Raw genomic sequence first — 24,976 nt, forward strand, 5'->3', positions numbered from 1 at the left:
CGGCCTCCTGGCTTCCAGAATAACATCCAGAACTGCTTGTGAAAGAGGGGCTGGTTGGACGTTTAAAAGATTCGCCATGCCGCCAGGTTTAAAGTTTTTAGCTGGCTGTGTAGAATCTGTTTGTTTTGCTGCGTGAGCAAATGAGGTATTTGAGGCAATATCCATGGTGGGCTGTGAGACATTCTTCAATAGCGGGTACCAGTGCTGGCGTGGCCAGTCTGGGGCTATGAGAATCAGTCGAGGTTTCTCCTTTTTGACCTTCAAAAGAACCTTTGTGAGAAGAGGTAATGGAGGAAAGGCATATGCTGTCAGGTTTTTCCAACTGAAGGAGAGAGCGTCCACTTTCCAAGCTTGATGGTGGAATGTCCTTGTACAAAATTTTGTCAGTTGGTAGTTTTGAGGACTGGCAAACAGGTCTATATTTGGTAGGCCCCATTTTTGAGTTATCATTGTAAATATTTGTAGGTCTAGTTTCCACTCGTGGGGATCTTTGATGTTTCTGCTTAGGTCATCTGCCAATGTGTTTTTCTGTCCTGGCAGGAATTGAGCTTGTAACTGGACTTGGTAGGCCAGAGCTGTGTTCCATAAGATTATTGCTTGCCTGCAAAGAGGGTAGGAATGTGTGCCCCCTTGTTTATGTACCACATTACTGTGGTGTTGTCCGTCTTTATTGCAAGTTGTCCTGGATGTAGAAGATCCTTGAAGGCTGTCAGAGCTTTCTGTACAACTAGCATCTCTTTTTGATTTATGTGCAGTTTTCTTTGTTCTGCAGTCCATAGGCCTTGAATGCATTGCCCTGCCATGTGTGCCCCACAGACATAGTCTGCAGTGTCTGTTGTGATAGTTTGCCTGGTTGGGGGCAAGGTGAAAGGCTGACCCTTGTTGAGGTGACATGCCTGTGCCCACCATAGAAATTCCTGTTGAAGGCAGGGAATGAGAGATATCACTGTGTCCAAGCTGTGGCTGTGTTGAGACCATACACTTTTTAGGTACCACTGTAATTTCCTCATATGCAGTTTTGCAAATGGTATTATCAGAATGCAAGATGCCATGAAGCCCAAAGCCTGCAGAATTTTTCTTGCAGTTAATTGGGTCTTTGTTGCCATTGTCTTGAAATATTGAGTCAGTTGTAGTTGCTTGTCTGGTGTAAGATGAGCCTTCTGGGCCATTGTGTCCAAGCTAGCACCCACGAATGTAATTTTTTGTGAGGGTACTAGTTTTGACTTCTTTTCGTTTATTGTGTACCCCAGACAATTTAGTAGATGCTTCACAAAAGCCAGATGATGTAAGAGAATGTTTTTTCTTTCTGCTTGGATGAGGCAGTCGTCCAGGTATGGATATATTTGAATTCCTCTTTGTCTACAGTATGCAATTACTGGTGCCAGGCATTTTGTGAAAACTCTGGGCCCAGTAGATAAGCCAAAGGGCAGTGCAGAGAATTGGTAATGGGTTGCACCTGCAATGAAACGGAGGTATCTTCTGCAACTTTGTCTGATAGGGACATGCAGGTATGCCTCCTTAAGGTCCAACGTTACCAGCCATGCTTCCTTGCCCAACATGGGAAGTAGCTGCTGTAGTGTTAGCATCTTGAATTTTGGGACTTGTAGGTAAGTGTTTAGAATTGAAAGATCCAGAATTGGTCTCCAAGCATTGTCCTTTCTGGGTACTAGAAAGAGCCTTGAGTAAAATCCATGGCCTTGCTCTTGAATCGGTACCCGTTGAATGGCTCTCATGGCCATGAGAGCTGTAATTTGTTTTTGAGCCTCTGCCCTTTGATTTAGTGGTAGGTTTGGCATTCCTCTTTTCATTGGCAAGGTGTGAAAGTGGAATCTGTATCCTCATAAAATAATGTCTAGGACCCATTTGTCCTTTGTGACCATGTGCCAGTTGTCTGCAAAAAGTGCTAGCTTTCCCCCCAAGGGGGCTAACAAAAGAGCTTTGTTTGGCCAGTTAAAGTGCAAGTCATTGAGTTTGCCTTCTGGTGGGTTGAGACCTGTCTTCTCCTCCTATCTGGGTTGGAGTGCCCCATTGGAGAGGTTTATACTGGGCTTGTGGTTGTCCTCTGCCCCTTGGGCGCCTGTATTTACCCCTCTGAGGTCTGTCAGTGGCTGGAAAGGACCAATTTTTTGTTGGCCAGTTTCTGCTGAAGCGAGGGGGTTGTACCTGTAGGAAATCTTTGACTGTCTGCATTGATTTCGCCTTATCTTCCATTTTCTTTAGCACTTCTTCTGCTTTAACTCCAAAAAGAACATCCTGCTGTAAGGGTGCATCCAGTAGTTTTGCTTTGACATGATCAGGTAGACTTTGTTCCTTTAACCAGGCATGCCTACATATAACTGATCCAGTGACAGCTGCTCTGCAGGAGGCCTCCAAAGAATCAAACCCACATTGTAAGGTATGTTTGCCCACCTGCTCGGTGGCGTGCAATCAATCCTGTACTACTTTCAATTCAGATTGTTGGGGAAGGGAGGTAATCTTTTGTTTTAACTGAGAGATAAGTAACTGCTGATACTTGAGCATATGAAATTGACAATTTAGTGCTCTCATAGCTAATGTGGCTGAGGTGTAAACCTTTTTCCCCCACCTGTCTAGTGCTCTTGAGTCCCTCTCAGAAGGTACTGGGTTTTTAGCCATGGAAGCCTTAGCCCCCTTGGGACCCTGTGAGATAGTCTCTGGGTCAGCTACTGGGCTTTTGTAAAGAAATTTGTGGGAATCAGGTACTCTGTAGTATCTGTCAGGCTAAGCCGGAGCAGGAGGTAGAGAGTCTGGGTTGAAACTGGATTCTAAACAGACATCATCCACAATGTCCAAAACAGGTGGGATGGCTAGAGGTCTGTGTTGGGGGGAGTAAAAGAAACTCTCTGAGCCTATTCTTGGAATCAGAGAAATCCTGACCTTCCCAGTGGAAATGTTCCCTCATAGAGTGTAAAGTTTCCCCAAAAGAGTAGTCTTCAGGAGGGGAAGTTGAGGGAATAGAGTCCTCAGCATCAGAATCTTCATAAGGAGAGAAGGAATAGTCTTGGTCTTCAGAGGAATCCGAAGAAATAGACAGTTGCTCAGAAGGAGCAGAATCTTCCTCTTGTCTAGGCCTTTTGTCAGGAGGAGGCTGTGAACCCCTGATAAGTGAAATCAAATCTTCAGCCATTTTGAGCATCTGTTTCTTAGGCATAGGGCCTTGAACAGGAGACTGAAGTGTAGTCTTTTTAGCTTTAGGAGTCTTAGACTTAGAAAATGTTTTGGCTGTGAGAGTCGTCGGTCTGAAAACGCCCTCAGAAACCGATGGCATTTCCGAAGCACCGACGTCCTTAGAAGGTATATTGTCAGAAGGGCCTGAAGTAAAAGGCTGCGTCGGCCTAGTACAGTCCGTCAAAATATCCGTAGCGATCTCGGGTTCCAGAACTGCGGTAGTCAAGGGCTGCGTCTGAGCCTCACTGATAACCGGAGACCAGATCAACCGAGGCCTCGGAATCGGGTTTAGGCCTTGGCTGTCGGGTCCTTGTCCCTGCGTTTTTTTGTGCACGCCGGTAGCTCCGACGGCATGTTATAGTTAAATTTTCTACCAAAAAATTGTTGTGCAAAATCAAATCGCCTCTTAATAGTACGCTTATTAAACCTAGCACAAAAACGACAAGAAGTGACGTCGTGATCAGGGCCTAGGCAAAGTATGCAATAAGAATGAAAATCCTTATGAGGTATTTGCTTCCCACACGAAATACAATTGCTAACTTTTTCTGACATCAATCTGAGGCAAGAACAGTTTCCCCAACGGGGTAAAGAATCAGGATTTAAACTGGATTCAGTATACACATCATCCACAATATGTAACACTGGCGGAATAGCAAGGGGTCTGTGCTGAGGTAATAAAAGGAAATCTCTGAGCCTTTTCTTGGATTCTGAATAATCCTGGCCCTCCCAATGGAAATGCTCCCTCATGGTATGCAAGGTTTCCCCAAAGGAGTAGTCCTCTGGAGGAGAGGCTGAAGGAATTGATTCTTCAGCATCAGAATCCTCATAAGGGGGTAAAGAGTACCCTAGGTCTGAAGATGAATCTGAAGAGATGGATACCTGGTCGGATGAGTCATAGTCTGCATCCTGTCTGAGGGGGATGGGACCCCCTGATCCGAGTGATTGAGTCTTTGGCCATTTTGAGCATTTTTTTTATAGGCATGGAGGCCTGTTCTGGTGAATGCTGAATTTGTTTCTTTGTTTTTTTAAAGGAGTTTTAGACTTATCAGAAGATTTAATGGTTAACTGAGTAGGTCTGAAAACACCCTCTGAAGCTACGGGTTGTTCAGCTACTCCGGATCACTCTGAAGGGGTAGTCTCAGTAGGCTGTAAATCTGGTGCGTCCGAAGGTCCAGCCATCTCCACGTGGGAGTCAGAGGCGGCCTGAGGTTGTAATGAAGCGGTCGCCAGGGGCTGCGAAGGCGCCTCGCTGAAAACCGGAGAACCAGCGACTGGCCTAGAAGAGACTTTGTCGTCAGTTTTGGGCCTCGGATGCCTGTCCTTGTCTTTGCGCTTTTTGTGTATTCCGGTCGTCGGTAGTTCCGACGGCATGGTATAATTGAATTTTCTGCCAAAATAATGTTGGGCAAAATCAAACCGACGTTTAATAGTGCGCTTGTTAAACCTAGCACAAAACCAACAACCTGTGCCGTCGTGGTCTGGGCCTAGGCGCATGGGATACAATAAGAATGGAAATCCTTATGAGGTATTTGCTTCCCACAAGAAATACAGTTATTAACATTTACTGACATCGGTCTGAGGCAAGAAAAAGTTTCCCCAACGGGGGTACTTAGCTTTGTAGAAGACTTCGGTTCTGAATTCGGAATGAAAATTTCAGGAGTCGGCCGACCGGCACTTGCGAACTGCTTTTGCTTCGGCCGCCGCGCGGCAAGAAAGACTGAAGAAAATGGCATCGGCTGCATCTTATATACCCCTGTCACACTGACGTCAGGGAAGAAGTGGCAGCAACGGACGCAATCATCACACTTGGGTTATCCTGCCGTCAGGCGGTCCCGCAGTCGGCCTGAGTTCCAAAGTCTTGGTCCGGTATCAGTTGCTGTTGCTTCTTCCCTGACGTCAGTGCGCCAGGGGTATATAAGAGGCATCCAACGCCATTTTCTTCAGTTTTTCTTGCCCCAGATGTCAGGTGCCCCAATAGGTAGGCAATATATATATATTTCAATATAAAAATGTACATATAAAAATAAAACAATACCTTCAGGCACAAGAAAATACACCACAGAGGTTGTATAGGATAGCAAGGTATACATAAGTCCAGGTAGTTCAGAGGGGATGGAGGGAGGGTAACCTGGACTGCAGCAGGGTGAACACTCGAACATCTACATTTATGGTAGGTACAAAACTACTATGTTCATCGTGTTACCCTGCTGCAGTGATCACACTTGGGTTGAATCCCAAAGCTAAGGAAGTGTGGTGGAGTTAAACAGGGTTAGAAGAAGCTAATAGGCCCTGCAAAACTGCAGTGGCAAAACCAGCTCTAGTCTTAGAATATAGAGGTAAGTGATGAGTGTTTGGTGAAGGTGTGCACTGAACTCCAAGTTGCAGCTTCCAGAATATCCTTGGTTGGCACCCCTCTGAGAAAGGCTGCTAATGTAGCTGTAGCTCTGGTGGAGTGGGACCTAATGTTAGCAGGTACCAATTTCCCATTATGCGTGTAGCAGAAACGTATGCAATGTCCTATCCATTTTGAAATGGTCTGTTTTGAGATAGCTTTTCCTTGTGATCCTGCAGCATAGGCTACAAAGAGCTGGTCAGATTTTCTGAAAGCCTTACTTTTATCCAAGTAGTAACGTAATTGCCTGTGAATGTCCAAAGAGTGCAGGAGTCTTTCCCCTTTGTTCTGAGGATTTGGGAAAAAGGTGGGCGAATGAATGGTTTGGATTAGGGCCAGACTGGATACCACATTTGGCATAAAGGAAGGGTTAATTCGTAGAGAGACTCTGTCTTGATGAAAAATGAGGAAAGGCTCCACTGCCATTAGTGCCTGTAGCTCTGAGACTCTTCTTGCTGAAGTTATTGCTAGTAGCAGGGCAGTTTTCCATGAAAGAAATTTTAAATCAGTTGAAAAAGATGGTTCAAAGGGCGGCAGTGTAAGCTTTTCCAGAACAAAGTTGAGATCCCAAGTAGGTGATGGTGCTCTCCTGGGCGGTCTTATGTTCTTAGTCCCTCTGAGGTACTGTCTTAAGAGTGGATGTGAAAATAAAGGAGGATCCGTGTTGTAATGAGCTGAAATTGCTGAGGCGTGGACCTTAATAGATGAAAAGGAAAGCCCTTTATGCAACATCTCAGTTAAACATTGTAGAATCTGAGGAATGTTTAGATCAAGGGGATTTTGGCCTTTAGCCTGGTTCCAGGCGCAAAATCTTTTCCATTTGTCTGAATAGGTTTTCCTGGTGCTGGGCCTCCTGGCCTCCAGAATGACATCCATAACAGCTTTGGCTAGAGGTGTTGGCTGGTTGTTTAGGTAATTTGCCATGCAGCCAGGTTTAAAGTCTTGAGCTGGCTGTGTAGAATCTGATCGTCTCGCTGGGTGAGTAGGTAACGAATTTGTGGTAAAATCCATGGTGGGCCATGGGCCATGTTCCTTAGAATTGGATACCAGTGTTGGCGTGGCCAGTCTGGTGCAATGAGTATCATTTGTGGCCTCTGTAATCTGACTTTCAGCAGTACTTTTGCTAGAAGAGGCAGTGGAGGAAAGGCATACACTGTTAATGTTTTCCAACTGAATGAGAGGGCGTCCACTTTCCAAGCTTGTGGGTGGAATGTCCTTGTGCAAAATTTTTGAAGTTGGTAGTTTTGGGGGTTGGCAAACAGATTTATGTCTGGGCGTCCCCATTTTTGAGTTATCACTGCAAATACTTGTGGATCTAGTTTCCAGTCGTGGGGATCCATGATGTTTCTGCTTAGGTCGTCTGCCAATGTGTTTTTCTTTCCTGGCACGAATTGTGCTTGTAGTTGAACTTAGTAAGACAGTGCTGTGTTCCTCAAGGTCATTGCTTGCCTGCATAGAGGGTAGGAATGTGTGCCCCCTTGCTTGTTTATGTACCATATTACTGTGGTATTGTCTATCTTTATTATTAGTTGTCCTGGGTGTAAGAGGTCCTTGAAAGCTGTTGGGGCATTTTGTACTACTAGCATTTCTTTTTGATTGATATGCAGATGCCTTTGATCTGTAGACCATTTGCCCTGAATGCACTGTCCTGCCATGTGTGCTCCCCAGGCATAATCCGATGCATCTGTTGTCATAGTTTGCCTGGCTGTGGGTAAGGTGAAAGGCTGACCCTTGTTGAGGTGACATGCCTGTGCCCACCATAGGAAATCCTGTTGAAGGCAGGGAATGAGTGGTATCATTGTTTCCAAGCTGTGGCTGTGCTGAGTCCATACGCTTTTCAGGTACCATTGTAATTTCCTCATATGCAGTTTTGCAAATGGTATTAGAAGTATGCAAGATGCCATGAATCCCAAGGCCTGCAGAATATTTCTTGCAGGGAGTTAGGTCTTTGTCGCCATTATTTTGAAGTATTGTTGCTTGTCTGGTGTTAGATAAGCCATCTGGGCCGTTGTATTCAAGCTGGCACCCAGGAATATTATGTTTTGTGAGGGCACTAGTTTTGATTTCTTTTCGTTTACTGTGTACCCTAGGCAACTTAGGTGTTTGACAAATGCCAGATGCTTTAAAAGAATGTCCTTGCTTTCTGTTGAATAAGGCAGTCGTCCAGGTATGGGTATATTTGAATTCCTCTTTGTCTGCAGTATGCAATTACTGGTGTCAGGCATTTTGTGAAGACATTGGGGGCAGTAGATAAGCCAAAGGGCAGTGCAGAGAATTGATAATGCGTTGAACCTGCAATGAAGCGGAGGTATCTTCTGCAATTTTGTCTGATAGGGACATGCAGGTATGCCTCCTTGAGGTCCAATGTTACTAGCCAAGCCATCTTGTCCAGCATGGGAAGAAGCTGCTGTAGTGTTAGCATCTTGAATTTTGGTACTTGCAGATAGGTGTTCAGAACTGAAATATCCAGAATGGGTCTCCATGCTTTGTCCTTTCTTGGGGCTAGAAAGTGTCTTGAGTAAAATCCTTGTCCTTTCTCCTGTGTAGGTACCTGTTGAATGACTCTCATGTCCATGAGAGTTGTAATTTGTTTTTGTGCCTCTGCCCATTGATTTGGTGGCAGGTTTGGCATTCCTTTTATTCTTGGCAATAATCTGTATCCTTGTGAGACAATGTTTAGGACCCATTTGTCTTTTGCGATGATGTGCCAGTTGTCTGCAAAAAGTGCTAATTTTCCTCCCAAGGGAGCTGCCAAGAGAGATTTGCTTGGCAGTTTGAGGGTTGAGTCATTGTGTTTGTCTTCTGCTAGCTTGGGGCCTGTCTTCTCCTCCTTTCTGGGTAGCAGTACCCCATTGGCGAGGTTTGTAGGGGCCTTGTGACTGACCTCTGCCCCTTGGGCATCTGTATTTGCCCCTCTGTGATCTGTCGGAAGCTGGAAAGGACCAGTTTTTTGTTGGCCAATTTCTGCTGAAACGAGGGGGTTGTACCTGTAAAAAATCCTTGACCATCTGCATAGATTTTGCCTTATCCTCCATTTTCTTTAAAACCTGTTCTGCTTTGACACCAAATAATACATCCTGCTGTAAAGGTGCATCCAATAATTTTGCTTTAACATGATCAGGTAGGGTTTGTACTTTTAGCCAAGCATGTCTACGTATGACAGACCCAGTAACAGCTGCTCTACAGGAAGCTTCCAATGAATCAAATCCACATTGTAAAGTATGTTTGCCCACCTGTTCAGCTGCATGCAACAGATCCTGCATTTCCTTGAATTCAGACTGTTCAGAATGTGTGCTCATTTTTTGTTTTAATTGAGACATTAGGAATTGCTGACAATTCAGCATGTGAAACTGACAATTTAATGCTCTCATAGCCAGAGTAGCTGAGGTGTATATCTTCTTTCCCCATCTATCTAGGGCTCTGAAATCCCTTTCAGAGGGCACATGATTTTTAGTCATAGAAGCTTTAGCCCCTTTGGGACCCTGGGAAATTGTTTCTGGGTCAGCCACAGGGCTTTTATAAAGGAATTTGTGAGAGTCAGGTACTCTGTAGTATCTGTCTGGTTTGGCTGGAGCAGGAGGTAGAGGGTCTGGATTTAGACTAGACTCCTAGTAATCATCATCCACAATGTCTAAAACTGGAGGGATAGCAAGTGGTCTGTGCTGGGGTAGTAAAAGGAAAGTACAGTTGTGTACACTTACCATAAATGTAGATGTTCGAGTGTCTTCACTGTTGCAGTCATGACTGTTGGGTTCTCCCCTGCCAGCAGGCAGTCCTCGGTCGGCCAGAATCCCAAAGTCTGGGTCCGGCGTTGGCTGTTCAGCCATGCTCCCTGACGTCAGAGCGCCAGGAGTACAAAGCTGACAGCTGACGCCATGTTCTCCAGTTTTTCTTGCCCCAGATGTCAGAAGTTCCAAAATGAATAAGGTCCCATACCCTTTGCAAATGCACCTCAGAAGAAGGGTGGAAAAAAAAAAGGAACCACACAAAAGAAAAAATAAGAGGGGACAGGAGGGAGGGAAACCCAGACTGCAACAGTGAAGACACTCGAACATCTACATTTATGGTAAGTGTACACAACTGTACTATGTTCATCGTGTTTCACTGTTGCAGTCATGACTGTAGGGTAGAATCCCAAAGCAGAAAGAAAGGGAGGTGGTCATAAAGTAGAGAGGGCAGCTATAAGGCCCTGCAAGACTGCAGAAGCAAAGCCTGCCCTAGACTTAGAGTAGAGAGGTAGATTGTAGTGCTTGGAAAAAGTATGCACTGAACTCCAAGTTGCAGCTTCCAAAATGTCTTTGGTAGGAACTCCCCTGAGGAAGGCAGCTGAAGTGGCAGCAGCTCTGGTAGAGTGAGTCATTATACTCCCTGGGATTTGCTTTCCATGGTGTGAATAGCAAAATCTGATTCCATGAGCAATCCACTTAGAAATGGTCTGTTTTGAAATGGCTTTACCTTGGGAACTTGAAGCATAAGAAACAAACAATTGCTCTGATTTCCTGATGTCCTTGGTTCTGTCCAGGTAAAAACGTAGTTGTCTGTGTACATCCAAGGAATGTAAGATCCTTTCCCCTTTATTTTGAGGAGTGGGGAAAAAAGTTGGCAAGTGAATAGTTTGATTTAAAGCCACTTTGGAAACCACCTTAGGCATGAAAGTAGGATTAGTCCTTATAGACACCCTGTCTTGAAGAAAAATAATATAAGGTTCCACAGCCATAAGAGCTTGCAACTCTGAAACCCTCCTGGCAGAGGTCAGAGCTAAAAGGATGGCTGTCTTCCAAGATAAAAACTTGATGTCAGATGAGGCAGCAGGCTCAAAAGGAGGTAAGGTGAGCTTTTCCAAAACATAGTTGAGATCCCAAGCAGGAATGGGAGGAGATCTAGGGGGCCTTAAGTTCTTAGCTCCTCTGAGAAATTGTCTCATGAGCTGGTGGGAAAAGATAGGAGGGTCTGTATTATAATGAGCAGAAATAGCAGAGGCGTGTATCTTTATGGAAGAGAAAGAGAGACCCTTATGTAAGAGGTCTGACAGGTAAAGTAAAATCTGAGGAATGTTAGGAATAAGAGGATCAGAATCCTGAGCCTGCATCCAGGAACAAAATCTTTTCCATTTTCGCGCATAAGATTTTCTAGTGCTAGGATGTCTGGCTTCTAAAATGACATCCATAACCTGCTTGGGGAGAGAATGAATCAAAGATCCTGGATTAGCCAGGCCGCCAGGCTGAGAGTTTTGACATGAGAGTGTAGAATCTGACCCTGGTGTTGGGACAGAAGGTTTGGAATCTGTGGTAAAATCCAGGGTGGCTCTAGACAAAGGTTTCTCAGTGTTGGGTACCAAAACTGTTGAGGCCAATTTGGGGCCAGCAAGATTATCATCTTGGGCTTGTCCTGCTTGATCTTTAGTAATACCCGTGGAAGAAGAGGAAGAGGCGGAAAGGCATATCCCGAGAGGTTTCTCCAACTGAATGATAGAGCATCCACTTTCCAAGCTTGATCGTGGAAAGTCCTGGTGCAAAAAATTTGTAGTTGATGATTGAGGTGGGATGCAAAGAGGTCTATGTGAGGACATCCCCAGACTGCTGTAATCATCTTGAATATTTCGGAGTCCAACATCCATTCGTGTGGATCCGAAAGGTTTCTGCTCAGACTGTCTGCCAGGAAGTTTTGCTTCCCTGGTAGAAACTGTGCTTGAAGGTCCAGATTGCAAGCTAGGGCTGTGTTCCAAAGATCCATGGCTAGTCTGCAAAGGGGGTAGGAATGAGATCCCCCTTGCTTGTTTATGTACCACATAACTGTGGTGTTGTCTGTCCGTATCAGTAGTTGTCCTGGTTGTAGAAGATTCCTGAAGGCCAATAGAGCTTTCTGAACGGCTAACATTTCCTTTAAATTGATATGCAGGTGCTTCTGATCCTTTGTCCAAAGGCCCTGCAGACAGCTGCCCCGAAAATGGGCTCTCCATGCATAATCTGAGGCGTCCGTGGTTAGAATCTGAGTGGCAGGAGGCAGACAAGAAGGGTTTTCCTTTGTTTAGAGTACATGCCTTGGACCACCAAAGGAATTCCTTTTGAAGACAAGGCAGGACAGAAATCAGTATGTCTAGACTGTGACGATGCTGAGACCATACACTTTTTAGGTACCACTGTATTTTCCTCATATGTAGTCTTGCATATGGTACGAGAAGGATGCAGGAGGCCATGTAACCCAGAGCCTGCAGGAATCTCCTTGCAGATAGCAGAGTTGTAGTTGCCAAGGTTTTGAAAGTTGAAGCCAGCTGTAACTGTTTTTCGTATGTCAGAAATGCCATCTGGGTTGTTGTGTTTAGAGTAGTGCCCAGAAAAATTATCTGTTGTGAGGGTGTCAAATTTTACTTTTTTATGTTTACAGTGAATCCCAGGAACTTGAGAAGATTCTGAACAAACTGTAGATGCTGGAGTAAGACATCCTTGCTGTCTGCCTGAATAGGACAGTCATCCAGATAAGGGTAAATTTGAATTCCCTTGAGTCTGCAATAAGCTACTACTGGAGGCAGGCACTTGGTAAAGACCCTGGGAGCAGTAGACAATCCAAAGGGCAGCGCAGAGAATTGGTAGTGCCTTGAACCTGAGGCATTTTCTGCGTTCCTGTCTGATGGGAATGTGTAAATATGCTTCTTTTAAATCCAAAGTTACCATCCATGCATTTTTGGTCAGCATTGGTAGTAGCTGCTGTAGAGTAAGCATCTTGAATTTTGGTATCTCTAGAAAAGTGTTCAAGACAGATCCAGAATGGGTCTCCATGAATTTTGCTTCCTGGGGACTAGAAAGAGCCTTGAGTAAAAACCTTGTCCCATCTCTGAAAGTGGAACTAGTTCTATGGCTTTCATAGCCAAGAGAGCTTCCACCTGGTTTAATGCCTCTGACCTTTAATGTTTTGGAAGATCTGGCCATCCGCTTGGCCTTGGTGGGGTATGAAAATGGAATTTGTAACCTCTTGAAACCACATCCAGAACCCACTTGTCTTGGGTTATATGAGTCCAATTTAGATGAAAAAGAGAAAGTTTTCCTCCGAGAGGGGCTTCCAGGCAAGAAGTTCCTGCAGCCCAACAGAGGGAGTCATTGAGTCGGTTTTCTATGAGCTTGCGTCCTGTCTTCTCCTCCCCTAGGGGTGGAAGCAGTCCACTGTCTTGGTCTATAAGAGGCTTGCATTTGAGGCCTACCTCGGGGGCGTCTATATCTACCCCTCTGAGGCCTGTCTGAATTGGGGAAAGGACCAATTTTTTGTAGGCCAATTCCTGCTAAATCTGGGTGGCTGTATTTGTAAGAAATCTTTAACTGTTTGCATGGACTTTGCCTTGTCCTCCATCTTTTTAATCACGTCTTCAGGTTTAGATCCAAATAAAACATTATGCTGAACAGGAGCATCCAATAATTTAGCCTTTACCTGATCTGGCAAATTTTGTTCCTTTAACCATGCATGCCTTCTAATTACTGTGCCAGAGGCAGCAGCCCTACAAGAAGCCTCCAAGGCATCAAACCCACAGTGAAAACCATGCTTCCCAACTTGTTCAGTGGCATGCAATAAGTCATGTAGTTCCTTATCTGCACAGGCGGAAATGGAGGTTAGCTTTTGCTTTAAAACAGACAGGAGAAATTGCTGGTATTTCAGCATATGAAACTGACAGTTTAAAGCCCTAATAGATAAAGTATCAGAAGTGTACACTTTTTTGCCCCATCTTTCTAAAGATCTGGAATCCTTCTCAGTGGGAATGGGGTTTTTAGCAGAAGCAGCCTTAACGCCCTTAGGACCCTGAGAAATGGTTTCAGGGTCAGCAGTAGGGTTCTTGAATAAAAACTGGTGGGAATCAGGAACCCTATAGTATCTGTCTGGCTTAACAGTAGCTGAAGGAAAAAAGTCAGGAGTTAAGTTAGCCTCCGAAAAAGCATCATCCACAATATCCAAAATAGGAGGACTAGTCAGGGGCCTATGTTGGGGAAGAAGAAAATCCCTTAGTCTTTTCTTAGATTCCGAGTACTCCTGTCCTTCCCAGTGGAAATGTTCCCTCATTTCATGCAAAGTTTCCCCCAAAAGAGAAATCCTCAGGGGGAGAAGCTGAAGGAATGGATTCCTCAGCTTCAGAATTCTCATAAGGAGGGAAAGAATATTCCTGGTCAAAAGAAGAAACAGAAGAAACAGAAGCCTGATCAGAGGAGTCATAAAAAAAGTACAGTTTTGTACCTACCATAAATGTAGATGTTCGAAGATCCACATTGCTGCAGTCCTTACACTTGGGTAGTCCGCTGTCCTCGGTCGGCCCGAATATCAAAGTATTAGGCTGACGTCGGTCAAGGCGCTTAAGACTGACATCAGGACGTCAGGGTATAAATGCGCATGACCGACGTCATATCCTCAGTCTTTTCTTGCCCTAGATGTCAGAAGACCCTAGAAAGGAAAGGTCAAAACCAAAAGACAGCAAAAACCAACCACCCTTGCACTAATCATATGTACAATATATACAATATCCTTAATATTTACAACCCAAACCACACCACCACCTCTAACTACAGAGGGGAAGGAGGGAGGGTAAATTGGACTGCAGCAATGTGGATCTTCGAACATCTACATTTATGGTAGGTACAAAACTGTACTATGTTCTTCATCTCACATTGCTGCAGTCCTTACACTTGGGTAGAATCCCAAAGCAGAGGTAAGGGCGGATGGCAAAACTATAAAGCAGTAGGAGCTGCCAAAATGCCCTGTAAAATAGCAGTGGCAAAACCAGCCCTAGATTTAGAGTAAAGTGGAAGGTGGTAATGCTTAGAGAAAGTATGCACTGAACTCCAAGTAGCTGCCTCCAAAATATCTTTAGTTGCCACCCCTTAAAAACTGTAGAAGTGGCAGTAGCCCTAGTGGAATGAGGCCTAATCCCAGCTGGAATCTCCTTACCATGATGGGAATAACAGAAAGCAATACAAAACCCAATCCACTTAGAAATAGTTTGTTTTGACACAGGCTTGCCCTGAGAACCCAAAGCAAATGAAACAAATAACTGCTGAGACTGCCTGAACCCTTTAGTTCTGCTCAAATAATATCGTAACTGCCTGTGTATATCCAAAGTGTGCAAAATCTTTTCCCCTTTATTTTGGGGGTTTGCATAAAAAGTAGGCAAATGAATAGTTTGGTTTAAAGCCACACTAGAAACCACTTTAGGCATAAAGGAAGGATTAGTGCAAAGATACCCTGTCCTTATGGAAAATTAAGAAAGGCTCAACTGCCATAAGGGCCTGTAATTCAGAAACCCTTCTCGCAGAGGTGATGGCCAACAAAAAAGCAGTCTTCCATGATAAATATTTCAACTCGGCAGTAGCTGCAGGCTCAAAAGGTTGTAGAGTGAGTTTCTCCAACACAAAATTGAGATCCCAAGCAGGAGTAGGAGCTCTACGTGGGGGTCTTATATTCTTTGCCCCTCTAAGGAATTGCTTAAACAAAGGATGAGAAAACAATGGTGGGTCACAGTCATAGTGAGCAGAAATTGCTGCAGCATGAACCTTAACAGAAGAGAAGGACAACCCTTTGTCCAGTAACTCAGTAAGATATTGAAGAGCCACACTCAAATTAGGCTTAGAAACATCAAATTCCTTTGCTGTACTCCAAAATAAAAATCTCTTCCACTTATCTGCGTACACTTTCCTTGTACTAGGCCTTCTGGCCTCCAAAATAACATTCAAAACTTGCTGTGGCAGCTGAGACCCTCCAGGGTTTAAAACAGAATATGCCAGGCTGTTAGGTGAAGAGAGTGAAGTTTGACATTGAGTAAATGACTGTTCTCCTGAGACAGCAGGTGTGGAATTGAAGGCAAAGGCCATGGAGGCTCCCATACCAGACTTTTCAGTAATGGGTACCAGTGCTGTCGAGGCCAATCTGGAGCTATTAAAATCATCTTTGGTTTGTCCTGTCTGACCTTTAGGAGTACCTTTGGGAGGAGAGGCAGAGGTGGAAAGGCATACACATGAAGATTGCTCCAATTGAAAGAAAGAGCATCCACTTTCCAAGCTGTGGGATGAAACCTTTTTGTGCAAAACTTTGGCAGCTGGTAGTTTAGTGGAGAAGCGAACAGATCTATGTCTGGAGTTCCCCATGACACTGTCAATTTCTGAAATATATGAGGATCCAATTTCCACTCGTGGGGATCCATAATCTTTCTGCTCAACACATCTGCTAAGGAGTTCTGTGCTCCCGGCAGAAACCTTGCCTGAAGATTTAGCTGTAAACTGAGAGCAGTCTCCCACAAAATCATTGCTTGTCTGCATAGAGGATAAGAATGTGTTCCCCCTTGCTTGTTGATGTACCACATGACAGTTGTGTTGTCTGTTAGAATCAACACCTGCCCTGGAAGAAGTAAATCCTTGAAAGCTATTAATGCAAATTGGACTGCTAACATCTCCTTTAAGTTGATATGTAGATGTTGTAGTCTGGCAGGCCACGTGTCTTGTATCCACTTTCCATTTAGATGAGCTCGCCATGCTTTGTCTGAGGCATCTGTCGTTAGAATCTGACTCGCCTCTGGCCAGGTCACAGAGAGTCCCTTGTTTAGGTGACATTCCTGAGCCCACCACAAAAATTCCTTTTGAATGCAAGGTATTATCTGAATGACAGTGTCCAAATCCTGGCAGTGCTGTGTCCATACATTTGTGAGATACCATTGTAGCTTCCTCATATGCAGTTTGGCATTGGGAAGCACCAGAATACAAGATGCCATGAACCCCAAGGCTTGAAGGACTGTCCTTGCAGTCAGCCTGGACTGATGAGACAATTGATGGAAGTAAAGGGAAAGATTCTTTTGTTTGTCCGGGGTCAAAAGGCCATCTGGGATGCTGTATTCAGTCTCACACCCAGAAAGCACATGTCCTGAGAGGGTACTAGACTGGACTTTATTTCGTTCACAGAATACCCCAGGCATCTTAGCACTGCTATCACATATTGCAAATGATGAAGAAGTTCGTCCCTTCCTTGAGCCAGAATCAGGCAATCGTCCAAATAAGGATAGATCTGAATTCCTTTTAGCCTGAAGAAAGTTATTACTGGAGCCAGAACCTTCGTGAACACTCTGGGCGCAGTAGATAAGCCAAAGGGCAATGCAGAGAACTGATAATGAGAAGTCCCAGCCCGGAAACGCAGATACTTCCTGCAACTTAGCCTGATAGGAACATGAAGGTAAGCCTCCTTGAGATCCAGAGTCACCATCCAGTGATCTTTGCCCAGCAGAGGTAAAAGCTGTTGTAACGTCAACATTTTGAACTTGGGAATGTCCAGATAAGTGTTGAGGATAGATAAATCCAAAATTGGTCTCCACGTGTTCCCCTTCTTTGGTACTAGGAACAAGCGAGAATAAAATCCTAGGCCCACTTCTGGCAGAGGGACCGGCTGTATGGCCCCTATTTGAAGCAGCAGAGAAATTTGTTTGTGAGCCTCTATTCTTTGCTGAGGAGGAACGTCTGGCATGCCTTTGAAAGGAGGCAAGGTATGGAAATAAAACTTGTAACCTTGGTGTATGATATCCAATACCCATCTGTCTTGGGTAATTAAACTCCAATTTTCCTTGAAAAGTGCCAACCTTCCTCCCAAAGGTGCTGCCAGACAAGAAGGTTCTGGCAGCTGAAAAGGTAGGTCATTGGGCCTGTTTACGAAAGGACTGGCCCCTGCCCTCACCCGAAGACTGTGCAGGTGAACTCCTGTTCTAGGTCTGAAAGAGCCCTGAGCTCTGCCCCTACCACGCCTAGATCTCCCCCTAGACTGTGAATCATAAGGAGGGGACGTCCACCCCTTAGCAGGCCAATTCCTACTAAATTTCGGAGGCTGAACTTGCAAAAAATCTTTAACAGTCTGCATAGACTTAGCCTTGTCTTCCATTTTCTTTAAGACTGCTTCCACAGGTGAACCAAACAACACATCAGACTGTAAAGGAGCATCTAAAATCCTTGTTTTAACATGGTCAGATAAATTCTGATCCCTCAGCCAGGCGTGCCTGCGAAGAACTGACCCAGTGGCAGCCACCCTAGAGGAGGCCTGTACAGCATCAAAACCACATTGTAAAGAGTGTTTACCCACCTGTTCAGAAACATGTACCAAATCTTGTAATTCTTTACACTCAATACCTTCCGCCAGAGCATCAACTTTAGACTTCAATTGAGAAAGCAGATAGTTTTGATATTTCAACATGTGAAACTGGCAATTCAAAGCCCTCATAGCTAAGGTGGAAGAAGTATAGACTTTCTTTCCCCATCTATCCAAAGCCCTGGCCTCTTTATCTGGAGGAACCAGATTTTTTACAACAGAGGCCTTGACACCCTTAGGTCCCTGACTAACAGTTTCTGGGTCCGCCCTGGGACTCTTATAAAGATATTTATGAGCTTCAGGCACCCTGTAATACCTGTCCGGTTTAACAGGAGCAGGAGGCAAAGAATCAGGATTAAGTGAAGCCTCTGCGAACACATCTTCCACAACATCCAGAACAGGTGGTATAGCCAAAGGCCTATGCTGGGGTAAAAGCAAAAATTCCCTAAGCCTTTTCCTGGAATCAGAGAAGTCCTGACCTTCCCACTTAAAATGTTCCCTCATGGAATGAAGGGTCTCTGAAAAAGAAAAATCCTCTGGAGGAGAAGCAGAAGGAGTAGAATCATCCACATCAGAATCAGAATAAGGAGAATACTCCTGCAAGTCTTCAGCCGAAGACTCTGAAACATCCGAAGCCTGCTCAAAACTCCCCAACTCTGGTTCCACCCTAGGCCTCTTATCAGGAGGGGGCAAAGAACCTCTAATTAAAGTAATTAAATCTTCTGCCATTTTAAGCATGTGCTTCTTGGGCACAGATCCTGAAGAACTAGGAGTGACACCAACAGAAGCTAGACCTGGCCTGCCTCTGGGAGAAGCCTTAGAAACAGAAGGAGAGGGCCTAACCACCCTAGGAAGGGAGGGGAGTACAGTAACCTGAGAAGCCCCTTCAGCCTGACCTGCCTCCTGCGAGGCCACATCCTGCAATATTAAAGTCTCCCCTTGGGACTCCAGAGAAGCCTCCGGCGAAACCACCGGTTCCACTGACACCTCTAAAGAACCGGCGTCCGGTACGGACGACTCTTCTTGCCTGGGTTTAGCTGCTTTGTCTTTGCGCTTCTTTGAAGAAGCGGGCGTCGGAGCATCCGACGGCATATTATAATTGCACCGCTTCCCAAAGACCAACCTGGCACAATCTAACCTTCGCTTAATAGTGCGCTTATTAAACCTAGCACAAAAGCGACACCCAACAACGTCGTGCTCAGGCCCCAAACAAGGAATAAGTATGATAATCTCTATGCGGTATCTGTTTCCCACAAGAAATACAGTTATTCACTTTTTCTGACATCCGGTAAACCACTGAGGCAAGAAAAAACTAAAATATTCCCCAACGGGGTACTTAGCCAACTTTGACTCGGTCTGAAACTCCGAATTCGAAAAATTTCAGAACGCCGAAGGCACTTGCAACGCTGCTTCTGCATCGGACCATGCGGCAAAAAAGACTGAGGATATGACGTCGGTCATGCGCATTTATACCCTGACGTCCTGATGTCAGTCTTAAGCGCCTTGACCGACGTCAGCCTAATACTTTGATATTCGGGCCGACCGAGGACAGCGGACTACCCAAGTGTAAGGACTGCAGCAATGTGAGATGAAGAACATCTTCCTGCCTTGGCCTTTTATCTGGAGGGGGAAGTGAACCCCTAATCATAGTAAGTCCTCCGCCATTTTAAGTAACTGTTTCTGAGACTTGGGAGCCGAATCAGAAGAGGCCTGGGTTGCAGTCTTTGATTTGGAAGGAGTCTTTGCCTTTGTCTTTGCCTTTATAAGAAGCTGAGTAGGCCTGAAAACCCCTTCGGAAGCCGGTACCTGCACAACAGCTCTGGACCCATCCGAAGGAGCATTGTCTGAAGGTCCAACTGAAATATTCAAAGGCCTAGTTGGCTCCTCGTCGGTGTCCGTTTCGACTATCTGTTCCGAAATGGCCAACGACAGGGGCTGTAAAAGCACCTCACTGACGACGACCGAACCTGAAGCTGGCTCCGCTTGTGCGATATCGTCTGATTTGGACCTCGGAGGCCTGTCTTTGTCCTTGCGTTGTTTGTGAACTCCGGTAGCCGGAACCGTATCCGACGACATTTTGTAATTAAAACGCCTACCGAAGTAATGAAAAGCAAAATCGTACCTTCGTTTAATAGTACGTTGATTGAATCTAGCACAAAACCGACAACTAGCTACGTCGTGGTCAGGGCCTAAGCAAGGAATACAGTAAGAATGAAAAGCCTTATGAGGTATTTGCTTCCCACATGAAATACAATTATTAACTTTTTCTGACATCGGACTGGAGCAAGAAAAAAGTTTTCCCAACGGGGTACTTAGCTTAGAATAGAAGAAAGTCTTCGGACTGAAGTTTGATTAGAAAAAATTGTCAGGAGTCAGCCGACTGGCACTTGCGAACTGCTATCACCGCACGGCAAGAAAGACTGGAGAACATGGCATCGGCTGTCAGCTTTGTACTCCTGGTGCTCTGACGTCAGGGAGCATGGCTGAACAGCCGACGCAGGACCCAGACTTTGGGATTCTGGCCGACCGAGGACTGCCTGCCGGCAGGGGAGAACCCAACAGTCATGACTGCAACAGTGAAACACGATGAACATCTCTCGGTGCCTTTTCTTAGAATCAGAGTAGTCCTGGCCTTCCCAGTGGAAATGTTCCCTCATGGTATGTAAAGTTTCCCCAAAGGAGTAGTCTTCACGGGAAGATGCTGAGGGAATAGAGTCTTCAGCATCAGAGTCTTCATAAGGGGGAAAAGCGTAATCCTGTTCCTCAGAAGAATCTGAGGAAATTGAAACCTGGTCAGAGGAAGCATAATCCTCCTCTTGTCTTGGTCTTTTATCTGGAGGGGGATGGGAACCCCTGATTAGGATAATCAAATCTTTAGCCATCTTAAGCATCTGTTTCTTAGGCATGGGGCCTTGAACTGGAGACTGATATACAGTCTTTTTTGGTTTTAATGGAGTTTTAAGCTTAGCAAAAGATTTAATGGTGAGTGTAGTCGGTCTGAAGACACCTTCTGCAACCGAAGGTGTTTCTACTGCACTGGGGTCTCCTTCTGCTCCGGTGTCGGAAGGGCCTAATGAAGATGGCTGCGACGGCCTAGTACACTCAGCTTGAGAATCCGCAGCTGTCTGGGGTTCCAATTCTGCGGTCGTCAGGGCCTGCGTAGGCGCCTCACTGAAAACCGGAGAACTGGCGTCAGGCCCAGCAGAGGCCTTGGAGTCTGGCTTGGTCCTAGGCTGCCTGTCCTTATCCTTGCGTTTTTTATGCATGCCGGTCGTTGGCTGCTCTGACGGCATGATATAATTAAATTTCTTACCAAAATAACATTGTGCAAAGTCAAAACGGCATTTGATAGTTCTTTTATTAAACCTAGCACAAAACCGACAACCTGTGACGTCGTGGTCTGGGCCTAGGCAAGGAATAAAATAAGAATGGAAGTCCTTATGAGGTATTTGCTTCCCACAAGAAATGTAATTGTTAACTTTTTCTGACATCGGACTGAGGCAAGAAAAGGTTCCCCAACGGGGTACTTAGCTTTATTGAAGACTTCGGACTGAAATTCGATTCAAAAATTTCAGGTGTTGGCCGACCGGCACTTGCGAACTGCTTCTGCTTCGAGCACCGCGCGGCAAGAAAGACTGAAGAAAATGGCATTGGATGCCTCTTATATACCCCTGGCGCACTGACGTCAGGGAAGAAGCGACAGCAACCTACGCCGGACCAAGACTTTGGAACTCAGGCAGACTGCAGGACCGCCTGACGGCAGGATAACCCACGTGTGATGACTGTAGCAGGGTAACACGATGAACATCCCAAGTGTAATGACTGCAGCAGTGTAACACAATGAACATCAGTGTATTCCAAGATTATATATTCCCCATCCTGAAGGAGGGATGGGCTTCTCTGAAATTGATTATATGTACAGATCTGCTGACCTCACAAGACCTAAACGTACTGAATGTTTTGAAACATGAGAATAAATCTAAGATGACTTCTCTGCTTAATCTAGCAGAAGTTTATCGGCGTCAAGCAGGAATGGAAATCAAACCAGAAGTAGATAAAAATCAGGCAGCAACTGGATGTGCCAAAAAAACAAAACAAATATAAGGGTGAAGGATTAGATGAGAAGATGCGGAAAAAGCATAAATACAGTTGCAAGTACAGAAAACTTCTGGAAGAACTTCCTGTTGATCAGGAATGAACACAGGAATGGTTAAGGAAAGGCAAATTCAAACCAAGAGATGAAAGGTTAATATAGGTGGCCCAAGACAGTGGGCTGCGTACACGTTAGTTTATAAAGTCCATTGAACATGTGGGAGAAACAGACAAATGTAGGTTTTGTAAAACCAAATTGGAAACAGTTGCTCACCTCGTTGCTGGTTACGATATACTAATGGCAGAAAGACTGTATACTGAAAGGCATAATAATGTGGCGAGACTGTTCCACTGGGAATTGTGCAAACATTATGGTAGTGAAGTGGCCGAAAAACAGTGGAAATATGAGCCACAAAGCATCACTGAAAATGAAGTCTGCATCACATGGGATAATTCATTACCAACAGTTTGAAAACTGGATATAGTAGTCCTAGAAAAGAAGACAAGAGTAGCATCGATCATTGAAATTGCCACACCCAGTGACTACAGTGTTTTAAATACAGAGAGACACAAAGTCATAAAATATCAGGATCTGCAGGCAGAAATTAAAGCAATGTGGTAGAAAGATACCCAGACAGTTCCAACAGTAGTAGTAGGAGCAACGGGTCTTATAAAAAAAGAATTTACAATTGTATTTAGATAGGTTACCAATACATGCGAACTGAAGGAGGAGTTAATGCTGGGCACACTGCGGGTGCTGCACAGAGCACTACTGGCTGACATCAAAGATTGAAACAATGCTAATTTCATGAACTTTAATCATACTTTGACTTAGGAATGGGGTCCATTCCCATCATGGTATTAGAAACTCAAAAGACTTGGGAGAAATTAAAAAAAAATAATAATGAAACAGGTACGAAGAAGGAAAAAGCTAAATGTAGCAGAACTCCATGAGTCAAAGTAATGCAGATCTCTCTCGGTTTCACCTTCATCCTTTCTTCACCTATCTACTTGTCCTAGTCTATAAAAATACAATTCCCTAGTAGTTCCATAGTTAAGTAGTGGGGGGAGAAACAACCTTATCCCTGATGGCACCTGCTTGACAAGCATGTTCACTTAGCTGGTACAGCACAAACTACATACAAACATTACAGACACAAAACTAATTCATAGTTCAACTTATAAAAATCTCTTAAGAAAAATTAAACAAATGCAAAAAAAATTAGACTGAAGGTAATGCACCTGTCACTCAAAAAGCAAAAAAATGACATAAAACAAAATGTACTGGGCAATAAGGAAAGCAATGCTGAAAAAATTGCACAAACATGGCTATTCTCAACCTCCACATGCAAATAAACCTCAAGGCATGCTGTGGGAATACCACATTTCATCCCTTCCAGATTTTCTACTACAGTCTCTCCCTTTAAATAGGTCCCTTTTGAGTTTTATGACCACTTTCACCACATCTTACCTGCAGTGGTGCCTGCGCTTGGCTAACCAGAACTCACTGTCACAGTTAAAGCAATGGCTTGCCATATGGTCAGGGACCCACCGTGTTACCTGTAATACAAAAAAATGAAAAAAAATCAGCCAGTGGTAGTATTGTAGAAAGCCAAGCAATTTCTAAGCTGCCAGTTATGTATGATGTAGAAAAAAATATGCGAGATCCTCACCACAGGATCTTTGAGATAACTCTCTCACAGAGGAGCTATGATCTCATGAGACTATACACCACACATCTGATAATCTGAACACTTGCAAATATCTTCCTTGAGCCCACTGACTGTTTTCTTCTTAAATTTCAACCCACCATACCCAGGGTGTGCATAACTGCCTTTGGCTATTTTATTGCATTCATGTATCAAGGAGTAAAGGAACAGCATACATAAACATACAATAAATGAACAAACAATTCACCAGAAGAGGGGTTAAACACATCTGTAAGAAGACCTACTGTCAATACCGTGGAAAAATGATTTACTTGTAAGACTTGCTGCTTCCAAGATAACTGCAAATAAAACATATAGTTTGGCAAAGGGAGTAGAAGGCAGTAATGTACCAACTGTACAGGGTCCATCAAAGATCACCCAAAGTAAGCACTGCATTCACACATCTCATGTCTCTGAATTTAACAGTCCCTTCTACAGTTCTAGGATACTTCAGAAAATCCTAAGCAGTGTTCCAACAGAAAAATCCAAATGGTCAGAAGCAGCCTGAAATACAGAAATGTGTTCATAGGTTCATACTAGGCTATCTGCCCTAGGGCATTTATAAGCCTAGCCAGAGTGTGTGTGGCTTTCACCACCCCTTAGGATGAGAATACTATACCCATTAGCTTTGCAAGACAAAGCACCCGCAGAATAGATCTAACAGATCTATTGAAGTATGTTCTCTTCCTGAAGCAGAAGTCTAAACTACACTGTTTAGTAAAGATGTGCACAAATGAGCAAGTGGCTTGGTGACAGGTGTGTGCCCTAGAGACTACTCCTTCTCTGCAACAGGCTTCCCCCATCCATGTACTGCAGAGTTCCTCCCTAACCAAATTCATGTGCAACGTGGACAACTGAATGGAGAACAGAAAATTCATCTTTGGTTTGGCACCTATGCCTCTAATAGACACAGGCAGCCTTTTAATGGTCCATCTCAAAGGCCCCAGGGGTAATGAATAGACTGAGTGACAGCTGAAAGACCACACTAAGTGAAAAATATGGATTTGGCCTAAAAGGCAGTCGATGCTCACAGAAAATAAGGAAAGGAGACTTATACAAGGCATAAATCCACAGAACAGAGTAGCAGTTACTACAAAAAAATCTTCCAGGACACATACACCATGTGTGTAGAACTATCCAGTTGTAAAAATGAAACATGTATAGCAAAATGGTCAGAATGAAATTATTTCTTCATAAAGGACCTGAAATGTCTTCAGAACTAGCTTTAACAGACAATGCCGGGTCAAATTTTTATACTTCATAAAATACCAAGATGCTGGGTACAGTGAACAACAGTGGAATAATGGTGACACAGTGTGAAGATTGGGGGAAGATGGGCGAAGGCTGCCAGCCTAGTCAAATAGAATTTGATACATAATTCTATCATTTGTATATATAAATGTAAACTTACAGGCTTGTGTTCTTAAATGAAAGAAAACACTGTAAAATGTGAACTTCAAGATTGTTGCAACATTGCCATCTGCTGTAAGGAAAACTAAGCCAAGCA

General features: G+C 44.4%; 1 protein-coding gene across 1 annotated transcript in view; it reads right to left on the reverse strand.

Moving 5' to 3' along the window:
- The window catches only part of MTMR4 (myotubularin related protein 4), a 1,011,266-nt gene that overhangs the window by 50,899 nt on the left and 935,391 nt on the right, over nt 1–24,976 (reverse strand). Inside the window, exon 21 of the mRNA XM_044054156.1 lies at nt 23,232–23,320. Within this exon, the coding sequence (XP_043910091.1) occupies nt 23,232–23,320 (89 nt within the window). The remainder of the gene's footprint in view (nt 1–23,231; nt 23,321–24,976) is intronic.

Source organism: Protopterus annectens, chromosome 13.part0, assembly GCF_019279795.1.
Source record: "Protopterus annectens isolate FY-2018-M chromosome 13.part0, PAN1.0, whole genome shotgun sequence".
Lineage (NCBI taxonomy): Eukaryota > Metazoa > Chordata > Ceratodontiformes > Protopteridae > Protopterus > Protopterus annectens.